This window comes from Macrobrachium nipponense, chromosome 42, assembly GCF_015104395.2.
Source record: "Macrobrachium nipponense isolate FS-2020 chromosome 42, ASM1510439v2, whole genome shotgun sequence".
Taxonomy (NCBI): domain Eukaryota; kingdom Metazoa; phylum Arthropoda; class Malacostraca; order Decapoda; family Palaemonidae; genus Macrobrachium; species Macrobrachium nipponense.
The window spans coordinates 20,875,949-20,898,391 of NC_061103.1; the positions used below are offsets into that span (position 1 = coordinate 20,875,949).

The window sequence follows — 22,443 nt, forward strand, 5'->3', positions numbered from 1 at the left end:
CTTGAAAAACTTTAAAAGGAAAAAGCGAGAGAGAGAGAGAGAGAGAGAGAGAGAGAGAGAGAGAGAGAGAGAGAGAGAGGAATCATCTACATGTTTTAAAATTCCCTTTGGAGACTTAAATGGTCCTCAAGTTACAAGTTTACTATTATCATGATCATTGTTATTATTATAAAAAAGGACGGCTGCATCGTGATGATTAAATCTTACATGCGTCTTCTCACTTTCTCTCATGACTCGCTTCTCTTCCACGTTAATATTTGTCAACAACGGGCTAACGTTCATATTCTGGCAAAGTGAAATATACTAACCAAACAGCGCTTACACAGGACTCGCTCTAGAGAAACTCAGAGAAGGTCTGCTAGCAAGTCTACGGATGTACTCTGCCATATTTCAATACCCTCCCATTTCTCGACAACAAAACTGCCGTATAAACGCTTTGTAGAATTATCTTTTACTAAAACATGAAAACTGGCTAGTTGTTCAGCGTGGAAGAGAAGCAAGTCCTAAGAAAAACTGAGAAGACTCAATGTAAGATTAATTCGCACGATGCAGCCGTCCTTTTTAACAGGACATACTTAAGAGAGGATCTAGTACGTACTTCCTATATTATTATTATTATTATTATTATTATTATTATTATTATTATTATTATTATTAAAACGCAATGATGTGCAGTTAGCACCGCTGGCAACCTCGATGACCGTCTTAAGGGAGTCTGTAAGACATCGGTGTTCTGGGAGCCACCTCTCACCCAGTTTCAATGGGCAGGAAGGTCTAAGAGGTAAATTGTGCAATGTCCCCAGAATGCAGAAGCACCCGCTGTTAGGTGTGTTGTTAATAAAATCGATAGCCTGAATGAGTCTCTCTCTCTCTCTCTCTCTCTCTCTCTCTCTCTCTCTCTCTTCTTTCTCCTCTCTCTCTCTCTCTGCATCCCAGACCATCCAAGATTGGGAACTGAATGCAAAATATACCGAAAGATGCATTAGCAATTCTCTGGTAGACATTAGAGGTGCCTCACACTGAGGGACCTGGGGAAACCCGAACGAGCTGTAAGGTCTGTAAGGTCTCTATAGTTTGAATACTGTCGTGGGTAGCCTTGTAGGGCATCCTAACAGCGCCCTTGAGAATGAGGTCCGCTGTTCCTGTGGGCACCTCAGTCGTCGACTTTACCTTCGTCTGAGCGACAAGGACTCGGAGACAATGGAGTTTTCTCTCCATAATTCTTTAAAAAGTATTGAGGAGAATGTATTCCTCGGCCACATCGCCAGGTATACTGGCGGAGGCGTCGTTAGTATACCCGGCGTAGGAATCAGGTTCAGGTGCTCGTGGATAAACTTTATTATACCCATACAAAAATTAGTGAAAAGAACGCCGTACAGGAAGCCCATTCCTACGCTATCCCTGTCTTTGTATGTAGCCTCTGTGGGTGACGAGAGAGGCCTTTTTTTTTGTGCAGTTTTCTGGTAAGGATCTGAGGGCGTGCACGGGGGGGATGTAGTAGATCCAGGATGTGGTCTTTCCACATTCTTGAATAAGATAACTCATCCAGGAACGCTATAAACTCATGGGAAATGGAATAATCAATGGCCACCAAGAACTGTGGGCTGCTTTAGAAACGAGAGCACACGCTAGCATAAAAGAATTTTTATCTAAAACGACAAAAACTACTATAAGCCACTGTATTCTGCAGATTCGGTGCGACATTAGTGGGGTAAAAGACCCCATTTTGGCTCAACCTCAACACCCAACCCTAATTCGGCTCATAGGCGATAAACAACATAGGTCGCCTTTATCTTAACCTCGCGTACATTGACCATTAACGACTCCACAGGAAAACCACCAAATATTTCACTTTAGTTTAGAAAAGAACCCCAAAATGGCCCATGAGGAACTCTTAGGATAGGAGAACTATGGTTTTGCTCGACCCCTTGAAAATACCCAACCCCATTTTGGCTCAAGGTATACTCTACGGATGAAAAGACCACCATTTCACATAAATATGAATATGAGTGAAAAAATTCCAAGTCCCTTAACCTAACCTAACCTAATCCAACCCATTAGCTCGACCCCTTGAAAATACCCAACCCCATTTTGGCTCAAGATATACTCTACGGATGAAAAAACCACCATTTCACATAAATATGAATATGAGTGAAAAAATTTTAAGTCCCTTAACCTAACCTAACCCACTGATTGAAAAAATTATAAGTCCCTTAACCTAACCTAACCTAACCCACTGAGTGAAAAAATTCTAACTTCCTTAACCTAACCTAACCTAACCTAACCCATTCACTTGACCCCTTGAAAATACCCAAACCCATTTTGGCTCAAGATATACTCTATGGATGAAAAAAACCACCATTTCTCATAAATATGAATATGAGTGAAAAATTTAAAAGTCCCTTAACCTAACCTAACCCACCGATTGAAAAATTGTAAGTCCCTTAACCTAACCTAACCTAACCTAACCACTGAGTGTAAAAATTCCAAGTCCCTTAACCTAACCTAACCTAACCCAACCTAACCTAACCTAACCTAACCACTGAGTGTAAAAATCCAAGTACCTTAACCTAACCTAATCTAACCTAACCCAACCTATTGGCTCAAGATATACTTTACAGATGAAAAAAAAAACCATTTCACACAAATATGAATATAAGGGAAAAAAATTCTAAGTCCATTAACCTAACCTAACCTAACCTAACCTATGTGAAATACCCAACCCCATTTTGGCTCAAGATATACTCTACGGACGAAAAACCGCAATTTCACATAAATATGAATATGACGGAAAAAATTCTAAGTCCCTTATCCTAAACTAACCTAACCCACATGAGTTGGAGATGCTAAATTGTACGTCTGTCTGGTGGCCGGATATATATACAGCATAAAATCATTACAAGGTAAGTCTTCTGGCCACCAGACAGACGTACAATGTAGCATCTCCAACTTGGAGGAATTTTTTGCTTCGGCGCCGATGAGGAAATTCCCCTCCCTGCTTGATAAACTGTATTTACTCCAGATGCATTTCTCCAGAGCTTGCATTATAAAGCCAGATACAGCCTAGCTGCTGTCGGAATGGCTCTCTGATAGCCTTAGGGTATATAATTCCATTTTGGAGAGACATAGAGAGACAGAGATGCACGAGCACTTAACTTTTCGAATTTTTCACACTTTTTTTTATATGCTTGTATCTGCAAAGCCTGAAATCCGAATGCAAGAAGAATATTTAAGATATCCGAACCATCAAACCAAATGAAATAGTTGAAAGACTTTGTGCTATACACACACGCAGATCAGCGAGGAAACAGATATAAAAGCTGGTGTTAGAGGCATAAATTAATTTGAATATATCCTTGATAGTAACCCCATAGCTTTAGGGGGTCGTTATATAAGACTAATATTTTTGGGGGTTATTATCTTTATGATATTTGCAGTCTTTTGTTTATTTTTTTTACGCTAATCCCCGACGGGATTGTAGTGAGTACGCCGCAAAGGTGGATGCATACCAGGTTAAAATTTGTGGGGGGTGGGGTGGGTCACTATCTAGGAAAGAGCCAAAAAATGCCCCAGCAATAATCTTGTCGAGGCACAAAGGCCCAAAAAAGCAACTTACTTTTCCCTCATATGAAATAATCTCGTTTTTTGTATAGAATCTTGAATCGCCTTCTTCTCTGATACGCCCTGCCCCCCGATGGTAAACCTCGAGGCAGCCATCAATTATTTTCGAGTAAAGATATCTAACTTTCTCTCAGAATAATAATAATAATAATAATAAATGGGAAAAACTCTCTATCACGATGAAGTAATAGATAATGTTCTAAAGGGCGGTCCCACAATAACGACCCAAATGTGTGTTGGTAAATAAAAAGTCGGTGTATAATTTTGAAGACTTTACAGAAAGCTTTCGAACCCTTCCCTGGGTTCATCTTTAGTCCAAAATGAAGATAAACCCAGGGAAGGGTTCGAAAGCTTTCTGTAAAGTCTTCAAAAATTATACACGGACTTTTTACACTTTGTATTATTGTGGACCCTTTAGAACAAAATAATAATAATAATAATAATAATAATAATAATAATAATAATAATAATAATAATAATAATAATAATAATAATAATAATAATAATAATAGTAATAATAAAAACATACCTTTCTCTTCCCTAGTCTTTCTTCCACTAAGACTGGAACAAGCGAAAGTATCAGTACCTATTACCAAGGCTGAGTAACTTAATCTTGGGAGCTCTGTACTTATATTATTTTTCCCTCTCGAATTTTACACAGTCTCTCTCTCTCTCTCTCTCTCTCTCTCTCTCTCTCTCTCTCTCTCTCTCTCTCTCTTTCCTCTATTTTCTCTCTTTTTCAGGGTCGTTATCTTCTGAAGGTCCTGAGGGGTAGGGGGTGGGGGGTGCTCCTCCCTTTCACTCCTCCAGAGTAAACCTATTTCCTCTGATTTTTATTCATTCTTAATTTGCCAACACGAATTAGTAGCTTCAATAGTTCTTTTTCATTCTCATACGAAAATTGTTTGTTCCCTTATTCCTATCGTTATCGTATCACTCCCCCTCTTTACTAAATTATTTTCCTATCCTACTATAGAGTATATCTTGAGCCAAAATGGTGTTGGGTATTTTCAAGGGGTCAAGCGAATGGGTTAAGTTAAGTTAGGTTAGGTTAGGTTAGGTCAAGTTAGGTTAGCTTAAGGGACTTGGAATTTTTTTACTCATATTCATATTTGTGAAATGGTGGTTTTTTTCATCTATAGAGTATATCTTGAGCCAAAATGGGGTTGGGTATTTTCAAGGGGTCGAGCAAAACCATGGTTCTCCTATCCTTAGAGTTCCTCATGAGCCATTTTGGGGTTCTTTTCTGAACTAGAGCGAAATATTTGGTGGTTTTCCCGAGGAGTCGTTAATGGTCAACGTACACGAGGTTAAGATAAAGGCAAGCTTATGGGGTTTTATCGCCTGTGAGCCGAATTGGGGTTGGTGTTGAGGTTGAGCTGAAATAGGGTCTTTTACCCTACTGATATTATTATTATTATTATTATTATTATATGAAGGTAGGAGACCCTCTCTTAAACATGTTTTGTTAAAGATGATGGCAGCATCAGTGGAATTGATTTTATATATGGTCTTTTCAATTCTTCTTATTATTCTCTTCTCATCAGGGCCGATATTTGCTAATAGCTGGCCGATGTTCATATCTTGGTTAAAGAAATGTTCTCTAAAAAATACTAATTTATTGATATGATAACAAAAGTGGTTAACAAATCTTAGTGTAAGGGCGTAACGGAATTCCAACGTTTCCAACCGTATCATCGGTTAATTTTCAAGGAAAAAAGTAAAATTGATCATTTACTATAAAAGCAAGAAGACCAGTGGCCTGATTATGAAAAACAACCCAGCCCCTGTGATGCAGGACCCTCTCAAGAAAACTAACGTTGTCTACCAATACAAATGCCCTGTCCGGGAATGCCCCGGCGCCTACATTGGTATGACAACGATGCGATTTTCCAAGAGGATATCCTGCCACGCTCAGGAAGGCGCCTTCCATAATCATGCAAAAAACGTCGACAATACCAGGATAACTCGGAAGGACATTATTCCTAATATTGGTATTATCGATAAGCCAGCAGACCACCGTCGCCTCCGCCTCTTAGAGGCCCTACACATCGGGAAGGAGAGACCCAGCCTTAACACCACTCAAGAGACTTCACTCCTCCCGACGGTGGCACGTAGGGCGCTGCCCGCCGGCACCATAGAGCCGATCGAACGGACCAATCAGGTGCCCCTGCCCAATACTATGCTCCCAGTCTCCAGCGTCCCCACGCGAAGAGCAGTGCGAGCTTCCACCTCTGCAAGACGGCTTGACTCAGGGACTTAATTCTCTGTTCAGCCAATGAAACGCAGCACCCATCAGACAGGAGCACCTGGGACACAATAAATACGCCGAAAACGACCCCATTCCAATCAGTTCACGCTCACCTTTCCTTGAAAATGAACCGATGATACGGTTGGAAACGTTGGAATTCCGTTACGCCCTTACACTAAGATTTGTTAACCACTTTTGTTATCATATCAATAAATTAGTATTTTTTAGAGAACATTTCTTTAACCAAGATATGAACATCGGCCAGCTATAAGCAAATATCAGCCCTGATGAGAAGAGAATAATAAGAAGAATTGAAAAGACCATATATAAAATCAATTCCACTGATGCTGCCATCATCTTTAACAAAATATTATTATTATTATTATTATTATTATTTTATTATTATTATTATATTATTATTAACACTCAAATGAGAAGAAAACATTGCTCTGATACTGACAATCAGATAAAAGAAAATTTTTTTGAAACAAACTTAAAATCATGTTTTGTTGTACAATATAGCTGATCAAGTTTTCGCCATACGCCAGCAAAGCCAGTATTCCTGCTTAAATGAATCGAAGTACAGGATGCAAAAACTCGTGTGACCCGATTTCAGTGATTTTCGTTCGAAAAGTGACTAACTGGCAACTCTTACCTTCTTCACATTTCTAATGATGCTAAATTGGAACGGCGAAACATTTTGCAACTTCGCCAAAAAAAGATACAGTTCACTGAGCATGATTTTAAAGTATAATGCAATATCATTTTAACAAAATATCAGCTAGATCATTATAAAAACATCAACACCTTAATTTTTTGTTATGGCAAATATGAAAAGACGTAAATACTTAATAAATTTGACTTTTTAGCCACTATAGTAAAAGAAATCACGGCACATCCTGTAAAATAGCAGGAAAACTCGATTATATAAATCGTCAACAACGAAAAAATACGAGTAACGTCCTTAGGACGACGCTCACCGTAGCAGGACGACACTGCATGAAGAGCGTCTTGATTTTCCGACCGAGAGCGGAGACGATGTTTGCGAACAAGTTCCCCAGATCCGCAATGACGCTCAGAGTGACCGGGATTCCTACGAAGCCGTACAAGATGCAGAAGAAGCGACCCCAGAACGTCACTGGAGCCATGTTGCCGTATCCTGGTCGATGGAGGAGGGAATTAGGATTTCATTGCATGTGGCTGTTGTTATTGTTTAGGGGAAAGATATATGAGAATTTCAGAGAAAAGAGGTAAATTGTTTTGGTTTAAATAACTCAGACCTAATTTACCCTATGTTTAGCAAGAGTGGAAGAAATATTTCAGGAAATTAGATCAACCTAGGAAGTTTCCAAAACTGCTCAAAATCAAATTCATCTGGACATCTTTTAGTGAATCTTATTGAAAAAGATAAGTGCCATTATGAAAATATGGAACCTACGAGAGAGAGAGAGAGAGAGAGAGAGAGAGAGAGAGAGAGAGAGAGAGAGAGAGAGAGAGAGAATGTGTATAGATCTTGCAGAGGACGCTTATAAAAACGCATTCCAAAATAAAATCGAAAAAAAGTTGAAGAAAAAACGAGAGAGAGAGAGAGAGAGGAGAGAGAGAAGAGAGAGAGAGAGAGAGAGAGAGAATGTGTATAGATCTTGGAGAGTACACTTATAAAAACGCATTCCAAAATAAAAATCAAAGTAAAGAGAGAGGGAGAGAGAGGAGGAGAGGCCGATGATGCTGAGAGAGATAGAGAGGAGAGGATGGAGAGAGAGGGACGAGAGAGAGAGAGAGAATGTGTATAGATCTTGGCGAGGACACTTATAAAAACGCATTCCAAAATATAAATCAAAGTAAAGTTGAGGAGAGAGAGAGAGAGAGAGAGAGAGAGAGAGAGAGAGAGAGAGAGAGGAGAGAGAGAGAGGGGTGGGTGGGGGGCGGAATGGGGGGAAATGTCAATAAGAAACGGCAGCCTCCTTCCAGGACCAACCTATAGTAGTGATAACAGTGGAGGCGAAGAAGACGCTCTCGATGTAGTTCCACTGGTAGTGCGGTTTCTTGGGATCGAGAGGCGAGACTCCAGCTTCCACGGCCGACTCAACAGCTTCCTCGTAGGTTTCCAGAGCGATGGAGACTCGATTCTGGAAGCATTTAGAGAAGAGAACTAGCATGAATTTCTGGAAGCAATTTGGAAAGCGTTCGGGCGCAAACAGGTCAGTTCTGAAAGCAGTTTGAGAGGAGGTCGCATATAGAGACTGAGTACTATAGTAGATTCACATCATCCGTGCATTTGATGTCTATGCCAGTCCCTTACGACGCTCCTGATTGGGTGTTGATAAGCCAGTCACAAGGCTGGAAACTCTCAGTCTCTCGAGAGAGTTCACATGGGTAGGATCTATGTTCCACCTCTCCTGAGGTGTACGTCTTTCTGGAGAGATGGAACATACATCCTGCCTATGTGAACTCTCGAGAGAGACCGAGAGTTTCTAGCCCTGTGATTGGCTTTTCAACAGCCGATCAGGAGCGTCGTAAGGGACTGGCCTAGATATCAAATGCACGGTTGATGTGAATCTACCTTTACTGAATGGATGGAGGTGTTCTGGGAACTCTCCCTATGCTGTTATGGAATGAAATACCAACCTTATATTCAGCGAACGAAGGAGCAGTGAGGTTTATCAAAGAATCCAGGAAGTTCCTTCGACGAGTGACCAAGGTCTCGCCAGCCTCCTTCTGAGACCTGACTTCCTCTGGATGTTCCAGCGCCTGGAATATCTGGAAAAGATACAAACGTGTGTTATGGAATCATATGACATTTAAGAGGCGTTCTTCATCATCCGAATTCTAGCATCTACTTATTGTCATGGTTAATGTTTTGTTCTTTACAGGTGGACGACTTTCCAGAAGGAAACTATCTTCCAGCGACTGGAATGTCTGGAAAAGAGGGGCGAGTTCGATGGAACCAAGACACGCTGGAGATGGATTCTTCATGAGTCTTATTATCATTACTTTTAATCTAAAGTTTACGAACTGAAGAAAACTATAATGTTTCTCAGAGGGAAAATTTCTCTCGGTAACTGGAATGTTTGGTAAAAAAAAAATAAAAAAATAAAATAAGAAAATAAATAAATAAATAAATGAAAATAAGGACAAGAGTGAATCAACATCATGAAGAAATCATATAACAAACGGTTCTCAATAGTCTTGAATTTGTTTTCGACTTATTAGTATAATAAATTTTCAGTTTCTGATAGATGAAGGGACTCTTAGTAGCAAAACTGAAAGCTTCTCAGATCGACAGATGTAATCTGGTGGTTACTTTCAGCATTCAACAGAGCCAAGGAAAAACAGCAGCTAAATAACGAACGCTTAACTTCTCGATTTCTCTAATATTTCTAGATACTCATCCCACTGAATTATTCTAAAATTCAGAGGGTAAACAAATTTTCTTTCCTACCCAAGAGTTCGAACCAAAATTCGAGAGGAGGAAACAAATGTAACTGACACACTACAATCTACAAACCACAGAAGAAGTACAGTGTGCAATCTGCCATTAAAAACCAACGACTGAGTATTATCAGTGCTTTGAAAAAGAATTGCCATTAGAATTTCTCACTCTCTCTCCACCAGGTGTCAGTGCAAACGATGCCTGCATTGGTTTTGACGTACTTGAGTTGTTGTCAGTATTCCAACCATACTGTCTTGTGTGATGATAACATCAAACAAGTAAATATGCGCCGAAGTTTTCTTCGGGGCAATTGAGTTTTCTGTACTGCGTATAATCTAAGGGCTAGGCCATCGAAAATAGATCTATCCTTCGGTGGTCTCGGCATAATGCTGTACGAGCCGCGGTCCATCAAACTTTAACCCGTCCTATATCATTGCCAGATGCATGATTATGGTTAAATTTAACCCTGAATAACATCAACACTAATCAGGCTAGAGGGCTGCAATTTGGTATGTCAGATGATTAGAAGGTGGATGATCAACATCCAATTTACAGCCCTCTAGCCTCAGTAATCTTTAAGATCTGAGGGCGGACAGAAAAAGTGCGGTAGGACAGACAAAGCCATCTCAATAGTTTTCTTTTACAGGAAACTAAAAATATATATGAGAAACAAAGAATAAAATTTTTGCGAAGAAATGTCCAATACATGTTCTTTTACCTAAAGAATAAAGTTTACGAGTAGATAAATTCAAACCACTCGTATGAAACAAATTACAAACAGATTTGTATGAAGACCATTCTGACTCCTTCCTCATCCAAGCTTAAATCCTGACTTCTGTCCGAATCTAGGGTAAACAAAAAACTGGTCCCCTCCGTTGACCAACTATTCTCCAAACTACACGAACGACGCTTCTTGGGATCAGACAGGGGCAATTTCCCTAAAAGCGTCTTCTTTTTTCCCTACAGGAACTGCCGTCAGGGCAAAAAGGCTTCCTCACTCCCTAAAAGGATATAGGAATATTAATGAGCCTTCGACCGAAGCATTGGTCAGGGAATTGTTACATTCAGTCCCTAGGTTAGATGATTTTTTTTTCAAAGCTAATAACGGTGTTATATATAATATAAATTATGATTACTAGAAAACCAGGATATATTACACTTTAATATGAATTGTTTTAACATTTGAACATCTGATTAATTACTCATGTAATGTGACCATAACAAATCAAACAATATTATACAGAGATTACATTACAAGTTTTGGTCTAGTGATTTGATCATAATTGTAAAAAAATAAGTTAAATATAATAGCGACATTTGAGCTGAGAGAGAGAGAGAGAGAGAGAGAGAGAGAGAGATTTTATTTGTTTGCATGGAACCAGTGGTTATCCAGCAACGGGACCAACGGCTTTACGTGACTTCCGAACCACGCCGAGAGCGAATTTCTATCACCAGAAATACACATCTCTCATAACTCAATGGAGTGCCCGAGACTCGGTGGCAGGCCAAGACTATACCGATCACGCCACTGAGGCGCTAGAGAGAGAGAGAGAGAGAGAGAGAGAGAGAGAGAGAGAGAGAGAGAGAGAGAATTTAAAATGCAATGACAAGAGAATTATGTTCATTATCGAAATAATCTGATTCACACTATATTTAGAATGTTGACTATATCATTTTGATTGTCTTAATGAGTCGATCTATGTACATATATGAATATATACAAGTTTATGAAAATGACGATCCAGTATTTACCAGTTTCATAGCTTGCTTTCGTCCATGACTAAGGGTTAACATACCGTAAGCAACAAATACTTCGCTCTTGATTCTAATGATCTTAATTCTGCAACTTTTATGACGTACGAGAATGATTTAGAAGCGTTAATTAATTGGGCCTCCTCCTCCTCCTCCTCTTCCAGAAAAGGAAATCGTCCCCAGTGTCTGGAAGAAGTCACGTCTTGTTAAGAGATGTCTGGAACACAACAAAGGCGTTTCGCATTTGTGATTCACTGGGGAGAGGAGGGGAGAGGGGGAAGAGGGGAGGTTGGAAGGGTGAGGGGGGGGAGAAGGTTGAGGCTGTAGGAGAATTCTAGACGCCGTCAGATGTCTCTCATCTTTTTATGGACTTTTGGTGTTGCGTTTTCTCAGGCTGTGTTACAGGAATAATAAAAAAAAAGTCTGCCTGCGACTGGATTAGAAGACTTCTTCGGTAAATTACGAAAAAAGATTTTCATCTCTCGAAGGCCAAGGTCAACGGGATGGCTAACCCTCTGCCATTTTCTAGCCCGGGCTTGAAGAAAGCGAGAAAATGGGAAAGAAAATGAGACGAGTGAAAGGAGAGATGGCTGTAAAAGTCAGGAGAAACAGGAGCAGGGAGAGAGTCCAGATGGGAAATAGGTTCCTATATCAAGATGAGGACACGTTATCCCTTGAAATCAAAGCCAAATAAAACATAAAAAGTCCCAAAATCAACTGACACAACAGTGCAAGCTACTGAACAGAAGGAAGGCAATGTTATTGTTTATTAAAACGACAAAGAGAGCGAGCTGAGCAACTGAGTCGATGCCAGTATCTGAATTGACTAAGGTGAAAATTTCCTTCATGTTTCAATGTTGTAAGTTAAGTTTCTAATATCTGAGAAAATGGAAAGTGTTGAAACCCGTTTCGAGATGGCTGCTTATTTATCACAACTTAAGTTTAAAGCGCCTCAGCGGCGTGGTTGGTATGGTATTAGCGTCCCACCTCGGTGGTCGCGGGTTCGATTCTCGGCCATTCCATTGAGGAGTGAGAGATGTGTATTTCTGGTGATAGAAGTTCACTCTCGACGTGGTTCGGAAGTCACGTAAAGCCGTTGGTCCCGTTGCTGAATAACCACTGGTTCCTTGCAACGTAAAAGCACCATACAAACAAACAACTTAAGTTTAGACAGACCGTCTCGGATTTATCATTCATGTCCACAATACTAATTTAAGTGATTCTTGAACATTTAACGGTTCATATGGGGTGGGTAGATGCTGTGCTGGATAGTCAGTCAGCTTATTTGTATTTTACAGAAGCTTAGTAAATAATGATATTTTTAGTATCAATACTGACGAGCGAAATTTATTTGACTCCAAGGGCCTCTGTATCGGAGAACTTTGAAATAACCTCAAATGAACAAGAAAAGGGAATTATGTGTGCAATGGTAGCGTCTATCCAATAATGACAATGCTTGCAGTAACTTATCCCAACCACAAAAGGCAGAACAAGCAGTCTGTATGAATCATAAGAAGAATTTTCCATTGAAGGTTCTTCAAATTTCATTAGTCACTTACGTATGCTTTGATTTTAAATAAGTAATTAGAAATTCTTATGCAAATCTCCTAGTTGTTATTTGTTAGCATTTAGTACGCCAGATGAGTTCCTCGTTGGACGAGTGGGTTACGTGCTCACTTACCGATTTGGTAGTCCGAGTTCGCTTCTCCGCTCTGCCAATGAGGAATCAGAGGAATTTATTTCTGGCGATAAGAAATTCATTTCTCTATATAATGTGGTTCGGATCCCACACTAAGCTGTAAGTCCCGTTGCTAAAAGTAACCAATTGGTTCCTGGCCATGTACAAATATCTAATCCTTCTTCGGGCCAGCCCTAGGAGAGCTGTTATAATCAGCTCACTGGTGTGGTTAAACTAAGATATACCTAAATTTTAGTGTATATCATCGCTATGTGAGTGCATTTAACTGGATTTCACGGAGGAATTCTCAAAGTTTTTTCCTCAAAAAAAAAAGAAGAAAAAAAAAAGAACAAAGAAGCATTAATTGAGATCTGAATCTGGCCTCCTCACCTTCGCCCCGGCGACCGTGTAGACGACGAAGAAGAGGAAGAGCGCCGCCTGAGGCGCGCTCTTCTGAAGGCGGGTGGCCCACGCCACCCACCGAGGGGTGGCAGGCACAGGGGCCACGCCCATTTCCATCTCCGCTCCCCGGCACATCGTTTATGGTCGGCCGGATCGGAGGAGATGAAGTCGTTGACCCGATGATCGGCGTCTTCTGGAATTCTTTCGAAAAGGGGAACCTCGGGAGATTTTATGGGGTCCTCTCTACCTCGCTCCCTTTCTTCAACGTCCGTCAGACACCTTGCTGGAGTCTTCTAAATGTCTCGGCCATTTTCTTCATTAGACAAGAAGAAGAACAAAAAGCTTTTACGTAGGTACTTACGTTTCCTTCTTCAATTGACTGCTATTATTTATCCATCACTTGAAGGTTGCTGCGATGCGTAAGCATCTCTCAGCAATGTTTTTCTTTCTACTTTTTCTTGCACTTATAATCTTTTCATGAAACACTTCCGATTCAATAGACGCTAATATCCCAAATAAATCTTAATATCCGAAATAAATCTTAATATCTGAAATAAATCTCTGAGGACGAATAATGGATTCCTTGTATTCCAGTTTTTTGTCACTATTTCTTTCCCCATCTTCAGTTTACAGTTTTAATCATATTTTTTACCTTTAATGAACCTGAAAATCTGATCAGATTGATCAACGTAAATCAATTTTGCCAACCAGCTCGGTACCCAGCTTTACAGTTTTTATGATTTCAAATATAAAGAGTCAAATACATCACTGTTATTAGCCTATAATTCACGGTTCCAATACTCAGGCATTAATTTTTTCGCACGAGTACTTGCTCTTGAATCCCATCTGGCTACAAATTAAACACAGTATTAAAATCTCATTATTGAAACGACAGCTACAATCATTTTTCCAGTGGCTGTTAAACTTCGGCGATCATTCCGTGATCAGTCTACGTATAAACGGTTCATCGTGATATCTATTCCCGTTGATAATTCAACATTAGTGCAATGGAATACCCATTTAATGGTGCAACAACGTCTGGTGTGCTGATGAATCTTCTCCACCCACCGTCTTGTGCGTACCTGAATAAGAAAAATATAAATAAGTAGTTAGTAGGAGAAATTGAAACATTTTGGGAATCAAAATAGGATAAAATAAACCTTGTTAACTTTACTTAGAACCTATGCAAATATTAAAATAATTACCCACAAGGTATTAGTGTATACAGATCTGTGTGTTTTAAGATATATATATATATATATATATATATATATATATATATAGATGTATGTAGTATGTATGTATATATAATATATAATATATATAATATATTAATTATATAATATATATATATATGTATATATATTATATAATTTATTATATATTATATATATTATAATATATATATATATATGTGTGTATGGATGTTATGTATGTTGTAGGTATGATGTATTATGTTAGATATATAATATATATAATAATATAATAGATATATATATATATATTATATTATTATATATATATTATATATATATGTATGTATGTATGTATGTTTATGTTAAGTTATGTAGGTATGTCATGTATGTTAATAGATATATTATAAGTATTATAAATTATATATATTATAATATAATATATGAATATTATATTATAGGTATATATATAATATTATATATATGATATATAATTATATAATATATAGAATATATATTTATATATATTATGTATGTAGGTATGTATGTATGTATGTATATCCTGTATGTATCCTTGAATCCACGGCAGAAACGTAAGTGAAACAGGGACTTGGAACAAGTACTTTCGTAGCATATTCTACATTTTCGAGTTCACACTGGTTCGAATCCACGAGAGGACGAAATTATTATCAACTAAAAATTCCCCTTCAGTTAACATATATGAAAATATATTAATTCTGAAGTAGAGCGAATTGTATGTTAAAGGACATTTGTGGCTTAAAGCATGTATATGAATTATGGTGATGTGAATATTATATATATATATATCTATATATATATATAAATACATATATATATATATTATATATATATATATATATATAATTATATATATATATATTATATATGTATATATTATATATAATATATAATTAGTATCGTAACATGTAATGTATGTTATGTATTTTGGAAGCATATCGCACACGATTGTGCGCGCTTTAAATAGCAATAATAATGTTTATCAACAGATCAATTACTGTAAGAACATGCGCATAATGAATGTTGATGTGGCTTTTGTTTACAAGGACATCCAGCCTAACATAACCTCCTACAAAATTCCGGTCCACGTTCTCGAGTACTCGTTCCCACGACCCAATGACGTCAAGCGGGCTCATCGCAGGCAGGATAACTGACACTGATAAATAATTAGGTTACTGGTAGATTACAATTAACTGAAACTATCAATGCAAAGACGAAGAAGGATGGTCGAACGTTCTGTTGTACTGATCAGCCACCAGTAGTGAGTGGGGCCAGTCTGTGATGAGCCCGCTTGACGTCATTCTCTGGCCGACTTGTCTCAGTGGATCGCGCTCGCACCTAAAGAAAAAGCCGTATGCGTCATTTCATATGAAACACCAGACGAAACAAGGCAGAAATGGGAGACTCCATCGTTCCCCCCGCTGACGAGGACCTCTGTCACGACCAAGGGAGCAATAGAAACCAGATGTTGAGACCGACGCAGCAGTACAGATCGGCGTATGAACGCCATCAAAAACCTGCAATTCGCGTTATCGCCCAACGCGTTGCGTCCGATTTAGATGGTCTATAATCCCCCTTTTTCCCAGTAAACTGAATGAAATAACCAAATGAGATGAAATTAGATTAAATACAGAAAATATAATCTCAGGACAGGATATAGATTTAATATGTACTGTGGTTTATACTAAAATATTATCAATTATAAACCTCTAATTTACTGGCCAGGGCCTGGCTTTAAATTTTCTAATGTAGTTTTGTATGAATAGCCCTCCTGAATGCTGTCCACAAGAACTTTTAGGAAAATATAAATCTATTATTATTATTTGGGAAAACCCCTCATTCACAAGAGTATATATAATGTTCTAAGGAGTCCACAATAAAAAGAAAGATTTTTAAGATATCGTGTATAATTTAAAAACACTTTACAAACTTTCAAACCCTTCCCTGTATGAAATCAGGGAAGAGTTCGAAAGTTTTGAAAAGTGGTTTTTAAATCATACACGAATTCTTAAAAGATTTTTTTTATTATTGTGGACCCCTTAGAACATAATCATTACTATTATTATTATTATTATTATTATTATTATTATTATGAACCCTACCCATGTGGAGCAAGACCATGGGGACCATTGACTTGAAAGCCAGGCTTCCAAAGAATATGGCATTCATATGAAAGCAGTAACAGAAGGTAATAAGAAACACAAAAGGTAGAGAACAATTATTAGAAAATCAAAAATAGACTGACAAGTTAATAAATAATCAAATAAACATGTAAGCAAATGACTGAAATACAAGGTTACAATTGTGAGGAATAAAGGACCTCTGGAACTGAGAAGTTCGACAGCTATAGGCACAATCACTTCATATTGGTGCTGTTGTAAAGCTAACAGAAACAAATTATAAGAATTATTATATATAAAATTGTATATTTTATAAATATATATACATATATATATAATATATATATATATATATATTATATATATATATATATATATATATATATATATATATATATACATACATACAGTGGAACCTCGCTTTTCGTACATAATCCGTTCCAGAACCTCCCATGAAATCCGAAACGTGTGAAAACCGAAACGTTAATTCCCACTAGGAATAATGTAAATACAATTAATGCATTACAGACCCTAAAATATATATATGTGTGTGTGTGTATGCATGTATGTATTTATAACTAGCAACAGTAATGAGGATGACTATGAAATATAAACACGTTCTCAATTACCAAAATCACTTGGACCTTTTGGCGGTAGGAAATAACTGAAACCACCTACTCGTAGTTAAGATCTCTACCTAATTAAAAAAAAAATATCGGAGTGAATGCCTGATGAAAATCGTATACAATTCCAAAGCAATTCAAGAAAACAAACACATCTCTACTGAGGGTAATGCATTTCAAATCTAAGACAGAAATAAATTGCAACAAACACAGCAAGTCATTTCTCCAAGCGGAAACTTTTGTCCAAATGCCAGCGCCAGACAGACTGACAGATGAGGAACTTCTTGGCTCTTCATCGCAAATTCGTTTATCTCAAGAGAAAGGGTTCTTGCAGTTTAATATCTTTCCTCACCACTCTGGTCGTGTACCCTTATGGAGAGAGAATAAACGCCTTAGGTTTGCATGTATGTGGGACTTCATTCTGTTGGTATGACTGAAATTTATTAGGATTGATTTATTGATTTATAGATTTATAGACTTTTGACATCCATGCCAAGCACAGGGGTAACTAAGGCCATTCAGCGCTGAAACGGAAATGGACAGTAAAAGGTTTGAAAGGTGTTACAGGAGGAAAACCTCAAAGCAGTTGCACTATGAAACAATTGCTAAGAAGGGTGGACAGTAAGATGGAAGAAAGAGAATATGAACGGAGGTACAGTAAAATGAATGAAAGAGGGTTGTAGCTAGGGGCTAAGGGGACGCTGCAAAAAACCTCAAGTAATGCCTACATCGCACCACGTGAGGTGCACTAACGGTACTGTCTCCCAATGGGAGAAATTTATTAGGAAAAAATGGCTGGGTTGGCATCATAGATGTTTTTCAACTTAGGAGAATTTTATTTCTATTTACAAAAGGAGACGGTCATGTTTTGCCAGGCCATCTTGGCCACAGAGAAAATTGGAACGACACCCCTCTAAACAAGAGCTATGCTTCCCCCTTCATTCCTTTTACAGTACCTCCATTCATATTCTCTTTCTTCCATCTTACTCTCCACCCTCTCCTAACAATTGTTTCATTGTGCAACGACGAGGTCTTCCTCCTGTTGCACCTTTGTAACCTTTTTACTGTCAATTTTCCTTTCAGCGCTGAATGACCTCATAGGTCTCAGCGCTTGGCCTTTTGCCTAAATCTTATGTTCTATTCCAGGGGTTTTTAACATTTTGATGACTCCAGACCCCCAATGAACTGCCCAATTTGGTTCCATACCCCTTTGCTTAAGTCCTATTTGTTGACAATTTAAAATATATAGTTTAATACATACTTTGGGTATGAATAACTAGGAATAGAACATACAAGAAAACCAAAAGCATATATAGTTTTATATAGTTATTTATTTACAAAATGTCCTCATGTACGTATTGACACATTAAAATTAGGTATATACAAATATCCAGAGATATAGTCCCATACCCATAGCGTGTGGTTCTCATACCCCAAAGGGATATGGATACCCGCCGTTAAGAACCCCTGTTCTATCCTCAAAAAAAAAAAAGAGCCAGGTTAAACGATTTGGGAAACACACGAATCCATTTTCTGTAAGTAAATTGTTTATCAGTGATCCACTCTCAACCAAAGAAAAGAAAAGAAAAATGAAGGCGTTTACTCAGTCACACATATATCGTAATAATGTTAACGAACTCAGCTAACAAAAGGGATTCAGTTTAAATATGATTCCCAGACGTTTGTCCGCGAGTCAGGCAATACTGTCTCTGTTCTGGAGTGAACTTAAGAGCGCCATAATCTTACTTGACGTCAGCCAGGGAGGATGACTTATCCAAGCTCCTTTTATCACGTAGTTAAACTTATAGACGTCTAAATATACGTATATATATATATATATATATATATATATATATATATATATATATATATATATATATATATAATAAAATTCCACACACACATATACATCTAATTATAGTTCTTGAATTTTTTTATGACAATGTACAATATCTACGAGTACAGAGTTCTAAGAGTAACACGGAGTCGTACCATGCCTCTTGGGCGTTTTAACACGAGAGAGAGAGAGAGAGAGAGAGAGAGAGAGAGAGAGAGAGAGAGAGAGAGGTCGCTGGTATTAAGGGAATGCCGGACTATAAACATAATTACTTCGAGGGTAATGACAGGTCAGGGCGGTGCAGAAGGGGTTGTTTGGTAATGTGCTGTGATCAAAGGAAATTCGTCTGCAGTTTTGTCGAGTTCCTCGATCTTTGTTTATTTTTATTCCTTGGCGTGAATCAGCTTTCTTAAGCTTTGGAGGCAAATGTTACATCAGGAAAAGAATATTTATTATTATTTTTACTATTATCATTCACTAGATGAACCCTATTCATATGGAAGAAGCCCAGCAAAGGGGCCACTGACTTGAAATTCAAGCTTCCAAAGAATATGGTGTTCATAGGAAGAAGTAAGAGAGGTTAAGGGAAATAAAGAAAGATGAGATCTCGCTTATTAAAAAGGAAAAAATAATGAATTAATAAAGAGAATTAAAAAGTTTTGTATTCTTCAAGAATCAAGAAACCGAAATTGACTCGATCAGTTCAATTTATTTCGCCGGGAGACCCAAATCCAAAACTTACAAACTTGAAAAGAACAAAATTGTCATTAACGAACGTAGGCCTACTGGAAGTCCCTACGTAAAACTGTTTGCACCCTAAGAGAATTCAGACCCGGAAGTTATGGGTCTTTTGAAGAAGGAAAAATGATGCACTAAACTGTTTTTATGAGGGATCTTAGCTTCATCGCCATTTATGCTCTGTAGTGATGAACCATGGACGGATGTACCGAATCAATTGCAACTAGACGCAAGGACAAGTCTCTCTCTCTCTCTCTCTCTTCATGCTCATTCAGGTCCGCCAGCTCCAACATCTCCTACCTTTTATTCCTCATCTTTCATTCACTCCATGTCCTAATCTACGTTCAACTTTATACCACTGTGTGTCATACCCGTATTTCTCACCCCTTTCTGCAACGCATTTTACCACAGTCATTTAACTACTCTCACTTCCCCTTAATCTGTAACCTGTTATTCACTATATAAATATATTTGCTAAATATATTATATATATATATATATATATATATATATATATATATATATATATATATATATATATATATATATAACTGGTAAAAATGTTCTGTTACAACAGAATTCCTTCTAATAAAAAGAGGCCATAAAAACGCCAAAATATAGAGAGAAAATATTATAGCAACAGAATCGGCCTTGATTAAACCGACAGGTAATGAACATCTCAAAGGGCGCACGGGATTCAGATGTCATTGATCAAGTTTCCATTCAACCAACGCTTAAGAGGGTTAAAGAAGGATTATCAGTGGGAGTGACCTAAATTTGCTTACCTGTGGATGGATCTCTTGGTATAAATACCACCTTTTCTGTAACTTTTCTCATTCATCTTCCTGAAGAGAGAGACAGCAGTCTCTGAAATATAGTATTTTCTCTCTATATTTTGCTCTCCATATTTTGGCGTTTTTATGGGCTCCTTTTATTAGTATATATATATATATATATATATATATATATATATATATTATATAATATATATATATATATATATATTTATATCATATGCATACACGTGTCTGTTTTCCTTTTATAAGTGAACAAATTCTAAGCCCTTAGATGCTTCTATAGCTTCACAGTGTCTTTCTACAGCATTCTTTAAAAATTATGGATAACGAACCCATTTTGATGTTAACAGAGAGGGAGCAACAACTACTCATATCACAGCTCACTGACAGTGTACGTTCTGTTAGTCCCTATCTGTTGTTTTCGGTCATCTTTACATTTCTCCCCTTCCTATATCCAACAAAATGGTCTGATTTCAATTCTGTTTTTCACGGGGTGAAATTGAACAGGGGGTAAAAATGGATCGGAATGTTAATCAACCAATGGTAAAAATGGCCATGATTAATGAATGCCAATCTCTCTCTCAATATACGTATCATCCATCTCTTTAACAAACAAAAAAAACGAAAGCACAACAGTACTCCTCCACGACGGCGGCATTCAAATATCCCAGAGGCACTAACTTGAAATTCACTCACAAATGTGTACCGCCACAGCTGTAGTATCTACTGTAGTACTCCTGAAATAGGCCTACAAGACCAAATCCTTCGAGCGGGACTATAGTAGAGACGAGGGAACACTTATGGGCTATAACTCGGGTGTATTATTCGTCCTGCTCTGTGGTCAAATTCCGCTGGTATCTCACATCCCATTTTTATTCTTTGCATTCTTAATTCTAAACCTTATTTTGAATAAGTTTTAAAGACTGCTGAAGAAAATAATGAAAAGAATTGAGAAGACTTTATATAAAATCAATACCAGTGATGGTGCCAATCTCTTGAACAAAACATGTTTGAGAGAGGGTCTCCTACCTTCAAATAATAATAATAATAATAATAATAATAATAATAATAATAATAATAATAATAATAATAATAATAATAATAATAATAATGTTGAAGAGTATGGCTGTATTGTGCGAATTGATTTTATATTGTCCTTTTTTCTTTTGTTTTATAATTCACCTTTCTTGCACGTCAATATTAGTCAATAACTGACCAAGTAATAATAATGGCGAATGTACCTCAACAAAACAGAGCAGGAAACTGAACAGGGTACTTAAACGAATAATGACATTTGCGCCTGGTACAGTAACTGAGCAAGGTAATCAAGGCGTGATCCGACCTCCATCTTATTAGGGGCGCGTGCTAAAACCTACGGTCAAATAGAGCGTTGTTCCACCAACGAAAATTAAAATAGATACGCTGTATTTCATTAGAAATAATTGTTCTGTCCTGTTAAACATACACATTATTTATTGTTACACTTTAATTCTAATAAATAAATCATAAATATTCTGTCCTAAAAATCCTGGATCTTCAACTCAACGCGAAACACCTTTTCAGAACGTTTAAGGCTCCTCCATAGGACTTTCCTAACCCCCCAACAAGAACAAGAACAAGAACAAAGCAGTTTGTAGTCTTACCAGCGAGAATTCATCAGAAACAACAACAGAACGCAAAGCGTGTTAGAGAAAATTTATATTTTCTTCAGAGTTAGCTATATCAACAATGGACGCCCATTAGGTTGAGTTATCCGTACCTACTTTTATTACTTTATTGGTTTTTTTTTTTCTGTTACGGGTTCAAATAAATTCCCCGTTTTATGACAGCCAGTATTTACTCTTTATAGGCTCATCTCCTTAGCCTGAATTACTCCCCTGACTCTGATGGTGTAGGTAATAGTCTTGACCTAATCTGAGTCATCAAATGTAAAAAAAAAAAAATCACCATTTCATGTAA

General features: G+C 37.6%; 1 protein-coding gene across 1 annotated transcript in view; it reads right to left on the minus strand.

Moving 5' to 3' along the window:
- The window catches only part of LOC135213012 (TWiK family of potassium channels protein 7-like), a 61,546-nt gene that overhangs the window by 8,924 nt on the left and 30,179 nt on the right, over nt 1-22,443 (minus strand). Inside the window, 5 exon segments of the mRNA XM_064246790.1 lie at nt 6,039-6,047; nt 6,859-7,031; nt 7,851-8,001; nt 8,501-8,632; nt 13,126-14,219. Of these exon segments, the coding sequence (XP_064102860.1) occupies nt 6,039-6,047; nt 6,859-7,031; nt 7,851-8,001; nt 8,501-8,632; nt 13,126-13,272 (612 nt within the window). The 5' untranslated portion in view covers nt 13,273-14,219.